The sequence below is a fragment of the Denticeps clupeoides genome, chromosome 5 (genome assembly GCF_900700375.1).
Source record: "Denticeps clupeoides chromosome 5, fDenClu1.1, whole genome shotgun sequence".
In the NCBI taxonomy this organism is placed as follows: domain Eukaryota; kingdom Metazoa; phylum Chordata; class Actinopteri; order Clupeiformes; family Denticipitidae; genus Denticeps; species Denticeps clupeoides.
The window spans coordinates 17,083,097-17,097,492 of record NC_041711.1 but is presented as its reverse complement, the minus strand read 5'-3'; the positions used below and the strand labels follow the sequence as shown (position 1 = coordinate 17,097,492).

At 49.2% G+C, this 14,396-nt stretch overlaps 1 protein-coding gene across 1 annotated transcript; it reads right to left on the bottom strand.

Annotated features, from left to right (window-relative positions):
- Positions 1-1,854: 1,854 nt before the first annotated feature.
- On the bottom strand, positions 1,855-2,902 carry arl4ca (ADP-ribosylation factor-like 4Ca). Its single transcript, XM_028981516.1, has one exon. It carries the CDS (start codon positions 2,590-2,592, stop codon positions 2,014-2,016), a length of 579 nt encoding a protein of 192 aa, XP_028837349.1. The 5' UTR covers positions 2,593-2,902; the 3' UTR covers positions 1,855-2,013.
- Positions 2,903-14,396: the final 11,494 nt, after the last annotated feature.

Below are 14,396 nucleotides of genomic sequence, written 5' to 3'. Positions count from 1 at the left end.
ATCAATAAAACATGTACTTCAAAATTTTAGGGTTTAAAAATTCCATTATTCCATATGAACAAAAAAATGGAAAAAATGACAAAAAAGAATAAAAGTATTAATTTAAATAATAATGTAGTCAAACCCACATTTGGAAATTGGCCAGTTTTGTAGCTTCTTAAATGTTTTAATGATGAATGAAGCTTTTAAAATGACAGACTTGGGTTAATGAACAAAGTATTCCACTTGGACATGTTGCTGATAAACGTCCTCTCTACACGTATACATCATTAACAGACATTTCCAGTTTCCAGACTCACTTACTTCCTGACTGGGGACTGGAGTTTGACCCATCTGACTCCTTTTTTACATGGTGGTGGGTAAGGAAACGGACTCGTAAACGAAGGGTTACTGCTGTCGGTTGCGGGTTCAAATCCCGAACCGACAAGGTGCCACTGAGGTCTCCTTGAGCAAGGTACCATCGCCACACTCTGCTCCCCAGGCGCCTTTCGTGGCTGGGTGATGGGTTAAATGCAGAGGACACGTTTCATTGTGCGCACCGTGTACTGTGCTGCAGTGTATCACGAAAAAAAAACCCAATCACTTTCACTTCACTTTTAAAAATTGGGACATTTCTAAATGACCCTAAACTTTTGAAAAAAGTCTGTATCCTCAAGCATTGTCATAGTCTAACTAAGGTCTACCTGAGAATTATCAACCAGTCTGTGAGATGTGTAATGACGACAGGAAGCAGTTTCTAGAAGATTCAGGGCAGGCCCATCGACCCCTCCTCTGTAAGGCCCTTGTAATTATGCAACGAACAGGCACACCTATTAATAGCCCTTTTCAATTTAGAGCAGGGAGGGAAGGTCATTATCTACACGGCCCCCGAGGCACATGGCACACATGATCAGACACATGCATACAGCACGTTTAATGCATTTCATCACACCTCACAGCACAGATGCCATTACACCCCATTCATTCCGTTAAAGTAAAGACACGGCACAGACTACATCAACTTCTGTCTTCTAGATTTATTACTTTCTATGTCTTTGCAGGACAGTATTCATGAGAAGTTTTCTTTTTTTGTATGGCAGGCTTGGCTGCAGCTAACCCTTTAATCTATTTGGTGTGATCAGTAATGTGGCCACACCTTCCCCCCTTATCTCATGATGCTTCACGTATCCTCAGAAAGACGCTTCCACTTGATGTCTGCATAGGAGCTTCTCTGAACTAAGCGGTGACAAATAGAGCTGCCATGAAAAACCGCACATCTCCGCGGCTCTGTCATCATCACGAGGGACTGCTTTGGATGTTCTGCATGTAGTTTAAATAAAATGTAAAAAAAAAAAAACCTGGACGAAGTGGGGGTCGTTGCAGAGGCTCCTTCACAGTCAGTTGTTCCGTATATCGCGAAGGAGCAACGAACGGGGCCGGTCCAGGATTTCCCTCTCTGGTTGGCTACAGGTTACAGCCTGAGCACATTTACATCATTCTGCAACCGCCGCATGCTACAAAAGCCCCAAAAGCCGCGAAAAGGCCGGCAGGAACCGTACTGTTTGTTGCGATCTTAACACCGGGGTGAGCAGAAAGTCCATGTCAGCTCAAGGGGACATTTTGCACTCGTGAAGGACGTGGTTTGGGGGATCTGGCCGCCACTTGCTCGCCTTGCCTTTGATCATTCGGTAGTTCACAGTGGGACGAGTTTCGATAAATCTGCCGTCCCTCCAGATGCTCCGGGAGAGTAAACGGGGCACGGCGGGCACTCTGCGCCCACACCCGAGCCCACTGTGCCCTGAGAGGACATGCACGTTTCTGACAACTGCGGCCGTCAATCACACATCGATCAGGAACGTTTTGAACCCCCCCCCCCCAAAAAAAAAAAAAAAAATTCACTTTCCAATCGGTAAGCGTCCTACAATAAGTGTCCGCGCACGTTTCTCCAATGTTTATCGGACAGAAGGCCAGTCTGCAGAACCTTCCAGAACCTGACCTGATCACAGTGCCCGCTGACCTGGGCGGCAAGGCACCTTATCGCTTTTTCTTCTGCTTCAGACTTTTCCGCCGCTTCACTATCATCTCGTAGAGCTTGTCCATGCCCTCGTGCAGGCCCTCGCCGATGATGGCGCAGGCGGGCTGGACGTGGTACGTGGTGGGCGGGCTGAGCTCCTGGAGCGCCAGGTGCTTCTCGATCTCGGACACCGGCAGGGACTTGGGCAGGTCCTGCTTATTGGCGATGACCAGCAGTGGGGTGCCCTGGTTCTCCGCGAATTTGGTGACTTTGTGCAGTTCCGTTTTGGCCTCCTCCAGCCTGTCCACGTCCACGGAGTCCACGACGTAGATGATGCCGTCCGTGCATCTGCTGTAGGACTTCCACAAAGGGCGCAGCTTCTCCTGGCCGCCGACGTCCCAGAAATGGCAGCTGATGCCCTTGGCCGTGCCGTTGCTCAGCTTAATCTTCTCGGTGTTGAAGCCGATCGTGGGCACGGTGTTGACGAATTCGTTGAACTTGAGGCGGTAGAGAACGGTGGTCTTCCCGGCGGAGTCCAGTCCCAACATGACGATGTGCAGAGACTGGAACGCGGCTATGTTGGAGAAGCTGTTTCCCATTTTAAATCACGTCGGTCTCACGTCGTGGGGGTCGTTTTCTCGGCGCACGCGAAGAAACGAACTAGTAGAACCCGTCAGAGTCCCGGCGCAGCATCACGCCGGAACAGTCGCGCGTCTGACGCCGCGTCGTCGCTCCGCTCCGCTCCGCTGCGGGTTCGGGCGGCGCAGCTCCGCCCCCTCCGCGGGGAACAATCCCGGCGCCCGTCTTCAACGGAGGGACGCGCGGATCCCGACGTCCTCGCCCCTGCGCGGCTCTTCTGAATTTACGCAGCGGAGCGCGTTACCGCGGTCGACGGCGACGCGCCGTGGAACGGACGCGGCGACCCCGCGTGGCAGAACGCGGTACTGCACCCAAAACATGAATCTCGCTCGTTTCGTGCAGGCAAAGCGTTCGGACGAGTTTAATAAATCTAAATGTACCACGACGGCCACTCGATATGACCGATGTTAATATCGTTATGGTTCTTTTTAATCACTGTGCCTGGTCCGGTTTTACTCCACTATTATGAAGACAGTATGCAATTTGTCATTACGCAAAGCCACCAGAAGAGGGCAGGACGTGACAAGGGAACAACAGTGAGGCGTTGTGACCCCTTCTTCCAGCTGATGATGTGTCTGTGTGTGGACTTTAAAATTGGATGACCCTCAAAGAGGAAAACAAGAGGTGAATACACGATTTCAGATAAATATAATTCTTATAAAGATCTTTATTTGCATTTAAATGTAAGAAAAAATATATTTAAATTGTCCTTGCCAAATATGCTGTGTCTTGAAGTGGGTTCTGGGTTCTGGCAGCCACAACCATGATTAGGACAAAGCAGTAATGGACAATGAGTGAGCCAGACAGTAATATATTTAATTCATATATTTTTTTAGTGCAGCTAAGATTAAACACATATTGCAAACATTTTACACACACACACACACACACACACACACACACACACACACAAACATGTATTATGTATTGTACATTTGCCTAATTTATCCCACCTCTATATCTATGAATGATCTCACTAAAAGATATACAGCATAGTAACAAAAAGCAGCAAAATGTAGCAAAACTTTGGCACTGCAGAAAATGTACAACCAGCAGCTGCAGGGAGCCGTCAACAGGTTGAACTCCCCCTGCACAGTTTCCATAGCGACACAACAAACTGGAAGTACTTAATAACGAGAGGCTGCAGCTGACAGCTCCGAAAGGATGTAAGAACGAGGGGGAGAAAGAGATTTCGGGAGCGCAGACAAAAGCCAAAGTTCCTGCTATTCTGACCCTCTGCGAGCAGGAAGGAAACGACACAGGATGGTAAACGATGTTTTAAATGGAGTTGGGCCGCTTTATTCTGGTCCAGCAATACAAAGTCGGATCAAAGCCTCCCTTGATCAAACTGGGACAAGCATGGAAACAAGATTTCCACTTTGCACATTACTGAATCTCACACCTTCTTGTCATACATTGTCCATGTTAGAAGCTGTTATATATTATTGTTAGGAATCCATGCAGGCAGGATACAAAGGACACAACCACATCACGTACAGACATGAGATTTATTCCAAAACAACACAGGACAGGACAACAGGCACCATGACCCATCAGGAACAAGACACCACCAGGGTAGATTTATACAGAGATGAACACAGTCTAGAAATTAGGAACACACACGGTCAACAACAAACTCTGAACTGGATCACGGACCCAGAGTACCCCACAAACTCAGGCCATGACAATTATAAACATGATGGATTTTAAGTTTAATTGATTGATGTTGAACTTTGTACAAAAGGACAAAGGGACAATTCTAGAACTGCTCTATATTTAGCTCCAATGAGATGTAACCCTTTTGCCATTTCAGAGGCCTTCAGCAGATGGGCAACTTCTCAGCGGGCGAGAGTCCTCGGAAGATTAGGATGAACAGCTTCTCATTAAATGCACCAGCCGAGGTGCTTTTTCCAGGTGGGGGGTGTGAGATTGTCCTCTCTGTCTCCCTCACAGTGTGGCCCACATGTCACCGAATGTGCTGATAATTACGCCCGCCAGAGATCAAGGTGCTCAAGCAGGATTTCCGGTTCATCATTACACTCCATATGTAGAGAACTAATCTTCCACCGTTTGATGTGTCCACCAATGTTTTCTCGTCACTGTGGAAACGGTGAGCTTAAGCAAATGTCCTCTGTAATGGTGATACTAATGGCTGCACGAGAGCCCCTATGTTGCAGATGCTGCAGCTTACAAGTAGGAGTGACCACATAGTTTAAGAAAAAGGATGGATAAGAACTAGATTCTGACTGGACCACATTTCAACTCACAAGACATGTTGTTCTCATTCACTTGGGAAGTTCATTGCTGTAGCTACATCTCCTCCAGGAGGCTTTTTTTCATGCAGCCTCCATTAATATGCATGGGAGAGTCTGTAACTGGGCAACCTGATTCACCGGGACTGTGCTTCTTACTAATTGCTCCCTATCCCCTACGTGGCTCATTGATTCTCCATGTAATGTGGGTGGGATCGATAAAACAGGGAAGAAAAGGCGGTGCCCTGCACTCTTCCTCAAATCAGCACAATGTAAATAAGCCACTATCGCATCCCATGCAGCTACCCCTCACACACACTCACACAAACACACACAAACAGGGCTCGGCTCCCAAGTGCAAAAATCACACCTCTCTACCGCTCCTTCCGTCACGCATTATAAGACCTGCCCATCACGCTGGAGACGTCTTTCAAAGCTCGCTCATGCATTTTGCAGAGGCTGCGAGTACGCCAGGGACACACATCTTCAACAACTTTTTAAAAAATTCATTATTTAGCTTCATTCTTACAGCTCCGCCTTACCGGAACAAATCTAGAGCAAGTGCATGGGCCTTTACTATTGTGACATTAATTATTCAAAACCACTGTTGTGTCGCATTAAGTGAGGTGGCCTTTTTAAAGTGAACATGCTTGGCATGTTGACATCTTTGCAACGGCCAGTGGCTCTGGGATGAATCTGGCACCCGGGGCTTCTTGTTGTCTCGAACCTGTGAAAACGCGTGAAAGGATGTTTAATTGCTGCTGCCAGTGAATTTATTGGACTGTAATTATTTCATAACGATCGACTCTGGTCTCTCATAATCATGATGAGGCAATCACAGCTCGCTGCCATGAAGAAATATTCCATCTATAACATCAGACAGGCATCGTTCTGGGAACGGTTATGGCAGCGCAATATTTTTTTCGCTGAGCTGGTAAGCTAATAAAAAGCGGAGCCAGGTGCACAGAACACCGCGCTTCTGCCTGACCAGGGACTTGTAGGCCTGGATGAAGCCTCATATTTCAGAGGAAAAACAGAGAGCATGCTAGCTGTAATACATTCACAGCCTTCACCTTAACTCAATTTAATGTCTATGAAAAAATTGGAAATCTACCACATGAGACCCCATAATCTTTGTGTTACATAGGGCAGTGGTGGCCCTATGGCGCCTGTCATGGCTGCCCACTGCTCACCAAGGGTCATGGTTAAAAGCGGAGGAAACATTTTGTTGTGTCACCGTGTGCTGTGCTGCTGTGTTTCACCATGACAATCACTTCACTTTTTTCTAGCTGCTGAATTAAAATATTAATTCTGATCCAGGGACTTACAAAAATTATGAGTCGTAATAAAGATTGCAAGATCACTTTATGAAATGTTAATTAATATTAGGGATTATTCAGTGAACGCGACAAAGTGAGTCTGAGTGCATCCAGAAGGAGCTGCAGCAGGAATGCAGCATAGGGGAGCTTTACATTCCACCCCATTTCCTTCCCCTCTGGTCTGCACTGAGGTCATGATGCAGCGAGAGTAACACACACTCTGAAGGATAAAGGTTACACATGAAGAGAGAGGGGGAGTGGAGAAGAGATAAGAAGAACACTGGGACCATTGATACCATTTATTCAGACTGGAAAAAGAGAGCCAGTGACCACACACACACACGCACACACACACGCACACACACGCACCCACACACTTTTTTATACCTTAGTGAAGACCTAGGACTAAAACCATTTCCACATGATTTCTACAATCCTGTCCTTAAAAACCAAAGGCCAGCCAGACATAAATACCTGCCAATACACAGATGAAAGACTTTGTTTCCATCTTAAAGAATGATTGCATGTCATTTACATTCATCCATGATCTACTTGAATGTATTATGTGAATGTATTATGGTCCAGTTTTCTCTGGCTCATGTCAGCCTCCTGCCACTCTCTGTAATGAAATGAACAAACCCGAGACTCCCAAAAACCAACGCAATTAGCCAGAGGGAAGTGATGCCAATGCATCTTGCCAAATGCTGATACTTAACGTACTCTATGCCTATTTAAATTTGCACGGCCAATGTATTTGAATGTATATGAAATGCTGTGGACATTTATGATCTTTTGTGATATGCTGACTTATACAATTTATGTGTACTCCTCACTCAGTCTGCTTAACACAGCAGGGTTACTGGAGGGTTCCATAATGCTGAAGGCAGGATTTATTTTTAGGTTTATTTCTTACCAGTTTACCAGTTCCAGACATTCTGCTATTGCACCCTTAAACTCATTTGGTCAACCACCAGAATGACCCCCTCCTTGTCTTTTTCGGTCACGTTGTTTAAATACATAATACTCAACTTACAGGTACTTATCATACTCAAGATAATGTGAATAATTCTGACACTGTGGTCTAAATCACTGCATGTCTCTGACCTGTTCTTTATAAATGCATCTTTGTTCAGATCTCATGAAACACTGCATAGTTTTAACTTTTATAATACAAAAAAGTGCAGAAGAATACATCAGTGATCACATGGTCCTGGTCATGAGGGCCAGAGATTTTTTGTAAGCCTGTAATAAAACTCTCTGCCCTAGAAGGGCAACCTGTTTTACTGCTGCCTGCTGGGTCTATGGAGCCATTGAACTGTTTTAACCTGATAGCTTGCAGAAACAATCCAAGATATGATCTCTTTGGTCCACATAAACCATCAATCAAAACATTATGTGGTAAGTTGGCAAACAGTCCAAGACACTTTTCATGCAAAAGATATTTATCCAATGATATTATATAGGCTTTTAGCTTAATAAGTGTCTCTCAATATATTAAATAAGAGTAGGGAGAGGGACAATATGCCTATACATTCTATATGCCTTCTGTGGATGTTTTTGGTATTTTATGTTATGCCTTATGTTGTTCTTGTTGACCAGTATTTGGGACACTGTTTGAAGCAGTAATGTAATATAGTCTTATTTTAGGGTAATTTCAGTTGCATTGGAAGTGCAGTTTCACCACAGGTGAGATAGCAGGTATCTTCACTTCTGTTTCCTGGTTGTTTTTGTTCTCATGAAAGAACTGGCAGCTGGATAAAATCTTGTATGGAAAATGGGCCTGTATCCATCAAGGTACAAAAGCCACTTTGGAACCCAAAATATTCATTCACTCGAATGCCAACATGCAACATACATTTATTTTTTTCTGATTCATGTCTGCATGAATATTCTCAATCAATGACAAAGTTGCTGCTGTCCACTTAGGAAGCAACACTGATTGACAATCAATTTCACATGCTGTTGTGCAAATGGAATAGACAACAGGTGGTGCAAACAGGAGAAAGGCCAGTACATCAGGAGACGTGGAGGAGGCTGTATGAGGGCAACAACCCAGCAGCAGGACCGCTACCTCCGCCATTGTGCAAGGAGGAACAGGAGGAGCACTGCCAGAGCCCTGCAAAGTGACCTCCAGCAGACCACAAATGTGCATGTGTCTGCTCAAACGGTCAAAAACAGACTCCATGAGGGAGGTATGAGGGCCCTACAGGTGGGAAGCCCAACACCATGCAGCATGTTTGGTATTTGCCAGAGAACACAAAGACTGATACACCACTGGCACCCTGTTCTCTTCACAGATGAAAGCAGGTCCACACTGAGCACATGTGACTGACGTGTCAGAGTCTTGAAGATCCTCCAGCATGAACGGCTTGGCAGTGGGTCTGTAATGGCGTGGGGCATCATTTCTTTGGGGAGCCGCACAGCCCTCCATGTGCTCACCAGAGGTAGCCTGACTGTCATTAGGTACCGAGATGAGATTCCCAGACCCATTGTGAGACCATAAGCTGGTGCGGTTGGCCCTGGGTTCCTTCTAATGCAAGACAATGCTGGAGTGTGTCAGCAGTTCCTGGAATATGAAAGCATTGATTCTATGGATTGGCCCGCCCGTTCATTCATTCAGATCTAGAAGACAGCAGGGGTGCATTCACCTAAGATTACAATACACCCCCTGCCTACTCTATTTACCTCCAATTTCCAGGCAACAGCCCACTAACTCACTCAACACTCACCCTAAAGGTGGGTAGAACCTTGCTTCACTACCCTCAGAGGTGGCCATATGTAAATGAGCGCAGCCCGATTGGCTGCAAACGCTACAATATCATTACATTTTATTACAGTTAACATAACTTATAGACATCTATAGCTTGATGTCTTTGCATACATGTGTGGATTGAATGGGTTGTTACTGCCATCTGATTAGAAATAGGGTGGTAGTAGCCTAGTGGGTAACACACTCGCCTATGAACCAGAAGACCCGGGTTCAAATCCCACTTACTACCATTGTGTCCCTGAGCAAGACACTTAACCCTAAGTTGCTCCAGGGAGACTGTCCCTGTAAATACTGATTGTAAGTCGCTCTGGATAAGGGCGTCTGATAAATGCTCTAAATGTAAATGTAAATATTTACTTAGAAAATTGACATGTTCAATATTTATTTTGCTGTAACCAGCCTTATATTTAAATGTGTAACTACCTCTCTGTAACAAGATTTTTACTAAAATTAAGTCCCACAAGGGTGTGGGAGGTATAGTGGGAACTATAGTTTCACCCATTTTATTGTTGCATCCTAAAATGGCCAATTTTGTAGAAAGTTTCCTATAAAATTGTAATGCATGTTGCAATGTTTCAGGTGAAATTGCAATAGCAAATGGAATGACAGAATGACAGATTCTTTTCCATAATATTGTGATTAAGAAATAAATAAAATAATTAACTTTCCATCCCTTCTGGAACTGGCTGGGGGTAAAGGTAAATTGTCTACTCAGCAATGGCAAACTTGCCATATGTGCGCTCTGTGGACAAGCATACCACTCGGAATATATTAGGATGGCGGTTGCCAGGTGCTGGCCTTTTCAAGAGCGTCACTCAGGGGTTCCAGGGGTAGCCAGCAATTATGGAAATTTGTCTACAGAGAAGAGCACGTAATGCATATCAGAATTATCCCTGTCTCCAAGGCGAATTTTTCCATTCCGGTTCAATAGTTTATGCCAAAAAATTGCGGCCAATGATTCAACAATGCAAAGATGGTTAGATGTTCAGTTAATGTATTAGTTAAGGAAAAGTTAACAACCCCCACTTTAACTTTTACGTCTGTAGCTGCCTTTTCTCTCTCTGCACATTTAAATTTGGGAGGTTTAACACCTGAGATGAACCCTGTGAGAATATAATAAATAGCCTATATTAAAGGGAGGCGGAATTGAAAAGATCCACAGTATTAGATTATTATTCAGCCATCTATTTTTCATCTTAAGAGTTCTAGAAATCCTTTTATGTGTTGGTTTATTGCCAGGCTGAAGCTTGCTGGTGTATGAGGCAACGTGGAAGGAGACTCAAGTCATCTATGGACATAATAGCAATAACAGAGCAAACATCCTTCCCCATTTCAAAGCAGAACCTGAAGAGACCTTTTCGGTGGCATAAAGCCTTGCTCCAAAGACAACCGTGGCAATTGTCTGTGCTTCTCTGTGTGCATGTGCGTGCATCTGCACGCTGGGGTTACCATAGAGACAGCAAGTCATCAAAGAAGCACATCCACTCAATAGGTTTCTCGCTCTCGTTCGCTCAATTTAAATTGTGGCCATGAACAGACATGCTCTGAGGAGGTGAGCTTCATGGCTAAAGCAAAACCACACAAAAAATGATGGTGAGGGAATATTCTCGATATTTTTGTGTAACTTTGCCTTTCGGTTACTTGTAATTGTTTAAAAACCCTGTAAATAAAACTGTAGCTTGGGTCAAAAGTTCAGCTTTTCAGTTTTGTGACAGCCAATCCAGCTGCACGTATTTTTGCACAAAATGACACTAGTAACAGGTTTAATAACATAATAACATTTGACCCATCATATAAATTGAAATTGGAAGGATTAAGATTCAAAATTTTGAACCACAATGAAGCACCAAGGTCTTGTTTGGCAGAAGACTCTGAATCTAGACTCTTAATGTCAGTCCTGTTCTTCTCTCCACTTGTCAGAGCTGCTTCAGCTGAGCAAATGATGTCACCAACCCGTGACACTCCATGGCAACCCAACGTGATGTACGTGCCTCGTTTGCACTCATTATCTTAAGCGAGAATCACAGCGGTGGGATTCCTCCCTGACAAAAGGCTGACCCTTCCACTAAAAGCGTATTCATCCGTATCCATGCAACCAAGAAGAATGTCCTCCCCCCAAAGTCCCAGCAGAGCAGGTTCATGGTACCAGTGCCCCACACCATGGATACACACACACTCACAGACACTTTTACTGCTTTCCCGTCTTTGTGATGTCTGAATAATTACTAGACTTTTAATTAAGCTAATTATGGGATGGGACCATGTGACAAGCAATTATGTCATCAAAATGATTTATTCACCCTGTCAGCACAGGAATGTGGCTCATTTGTGACCATGGCAGGCCACTACAGAGAAGACACATGCACTGGAAGGGCATATAGAACTATTTAGACAGTATTCCACAAACTACGCAACGCTCAGCCAGTCAGGACTAATGAATACACACTGTCAGGATTGCCTGCAGCTGGGCTCCACACCGGAACCCAATCCTGACGCCCCATAAATGCCGGAAGTTTCCGCCCGTTCGGGGTCGCTGGCATTTTCGTGAACTCTCTGCACGAACTTGACCTTGTTTAGTTTTATGTGCTTTGAGTTCTGGCAATCGCCACACGCCTACGGGTTTGTTTCAGTTCTTGATTTATGTTAAACTGTTTTTGGCCATCGCGCCATTGTTTATTTGTATTTCTTTGTTTATTGTATAATAAAACCCCCTTCCCAGTATGTCAGACCTCTGCGCTTCCTTCCCCCGTAAGTCCGTAGTCGTGACAGAATGCCAGCGACCCCCCCAAAAGCGCAGAGGTAAAAAACAGAGGAGAAGAAACGCCGCGAAGGACGCAGCCCGGCGCGGCGAACGCGGACACCAGGGGAGAGACGCGCCGCCCGTTCTGGTGGAGCGTTTTCTCCCCGAGAAGCCGTGGTACGCGGCGCCGCGTGATGACGTCACCCCCGGGAAACTCCGCGAAACCCGGAAGCGACAACGTCGGCGGGTGAGTGGGCGGAGCGAGGACGTTGGCGTCGGCAGCAGCGAGGAAGTGACGTGGGCAGCGAGCGCAGAAGATGCGACCCCCACGATCTTCGCCATGTCGAGCCAAGAACTCTGCGCTCTGCTGGCAAGGCTCCCCGTGGACTGGGACGACACGGACGATGACGAGAGCACGGGAGACGAGAGTTGGGCTCCGCCCATCGCACCAGTCTGCGATCGTCGCAAGGTCCGTGGGGACCCACGTCACTTCCAGGGGGGTGAGAAGCGACAACAACGGCGGCGTCCCTCCAGCGAGGGGATGGGCAGCCTCCAGCCCGAATGGCCAGAGTACTGTCCCTGGGAGTTGATCGCACCCTGGGTCCAGGATGTCCGCAGGGTGGACGACCCTCGGAGTCACAGGTGGGAGGACACGGATGACGAAAGCGACAATGACGTGGATTTTCGTTGGGCAGTCGGGGCCGGGATGGCTCCACCCAGCGCGCGCGTCCGAGATTGTCGCGACATCCGTGAAGATCCACGTGACTTCCGAGGGTATGAGGTCGACACGGACCAACACGAGGATGACGCCGATTGGGCAGTCGGTGCCGGGATGGCTCCGCCCATCGTGCCCGTCCGTTGCGAGGTCCGTGGAAACCCACGTCAGTCCCAGAGGTGCGACAACAGTGAGGAGGAGGACAGCGATGCGGGCGTAAGCTGGTGGAACAGGGCGACAGGAGGTCGCCAACCAGCAACTGCACTGTCGGAACTGCCTCACAGGGAAGATGCCCTCCCAGTTCCAGTCGCCGACCCGCCTTCCCTCTGCTCGGACGTTCCCCAGCTGAACGGCAGCGCATCACCAGCGCCCCTGCATGCTGGAGAAGACGTCCACCACCCCCCACGCCACACGCCCACCACCATCTCCAGCGACGCTGCCTGGCAGCAGGGAGAGACCGACAGGAGTTTTCGGGACTTCCAGCAGAGACTGAGGGCGGAGTTTGATCGGCCAGAGCCTGAGCCAGGGATCGAACTCTGCCCCTCCACCACATCCAGCGCCAGTCAGGATCCGGGGCAAGAAGACCAAGCACTGGCGGGCGACGAGAAGGTCGCGCCTCCCGAGATCCTGGCTGTGCCCCCTGAGGAGGTCCCGGAGTGCTCAGAGAGGGAACTAGACGATCCTCTCTTCTGTCTGTCTCTGTCTGTGTGTGTGTGCGTGGCATATGTGTCCGTATGTCGCCCCCACTTCCCCTCTTTGTGTCCACCAGATGGTGACCCAGCAGCAGAGCCGAACCCCAGGGAGGGAGTTCCCAACCTGACTGCACCGGTCCAAGGCGAGGTGGACGAGCCCCAAGGTACCCCTAAGTCCAGCCGGGGGGGGTGCTCCCCCAAAGAATTTTTTGGGGGGGTGCAGTTCGGGTTGGGGACTCCTCCTGAGGGGAGGGGAGGTGGGGAAGCGATGGAGCTGGGTCCTCCGGTAGCCAGTGAGGAGGGCGGGCCAGGCATGGGCCTGCGTCTGCCTCCAGAGGGGTGGAGCGCCATAGAGCCCCCGGGTAGGCATGAGGACCCAGCTGGGACAGACAGGAAGAGGGCCTGCTTGTCCCAACGGACGCAGAAGGGGCTAGCTGGATGGTCTGGCAATGCCCCCCCCTTGGCACCAGGGCCGTGCAGCGAGAGGGGCTGCATAGTCCCAGAAGGCACCAGCCTGGGGTGCCTGGAACAGTCGCCGGAGGCTCTGGGACAATCTCCCTGCGCGGTGCAGGGGGTGACACAAGACGTGTCAGAGGGGACATGTGGAGACAGGGCCCACATGTACCCAGATGGATCGGCCCTGATTATTGTGTGCAGGTACGGGAGTCCGGGGCCGCCAGGCGGGACCACGCCGGGGAGCCAGGCCGAGGGTCCGGGGCCGCCATGCGGGACCACGCCGGGGAGCCAGGCCGAGGGTCCGGGGCCGCCATGCGGGACCACGCCGGGGAGCCAGGCCGAGGGTCCGGGGCCGCCATGCGGGACCACGCCGGGGAGCCAGGCCGAGGGTCCGGGGCAGCCAAGCGGGACCACGCCGGGGAGCCAGGCCGAGGGTCCGGGGCCGCCAAGCGGGACCACGCCGGGGAGCCAGGCCGAGGGTCCGGGGCCGCCAAGCGGGACCACGCCGGGGAGCCAGCCCGAGGGACCGGGGCCGCCAGGCCTGACCACGCCGGGGAGCCAGCCCGAGGGACCGGGGCCGCCAGGCCTGACCACGCCGGGGAGCCAGCCCGAGGGACCGGGGCCGCCACGCCTGACCACGCCGGGGAGCCAGCCCGAGGGACCGGGGCCGCCACGCCTGACCACGCCGGGGAGCCAGCCCGAGGGACCGGGGCCGCCACGCCTGACCACGCCGGGGAGCCAGCCCGAGGGACCGGGTCCTCCAAGGGGAGGATACAGCAGGGCAGGAGCCCTGTGGTTGCCGCCATCCGCCCCGCCGCCT

Bases quoted from the DNA above. Each gene is read 5' to 3' on its own strand.
- arl4ca (XM_028981516.1), bottom strand. From the start codon at position 2,592: ATGGGAAACAGCTTCTCCAACATAGCCGCGTTCCAGTCTCTGCACATC.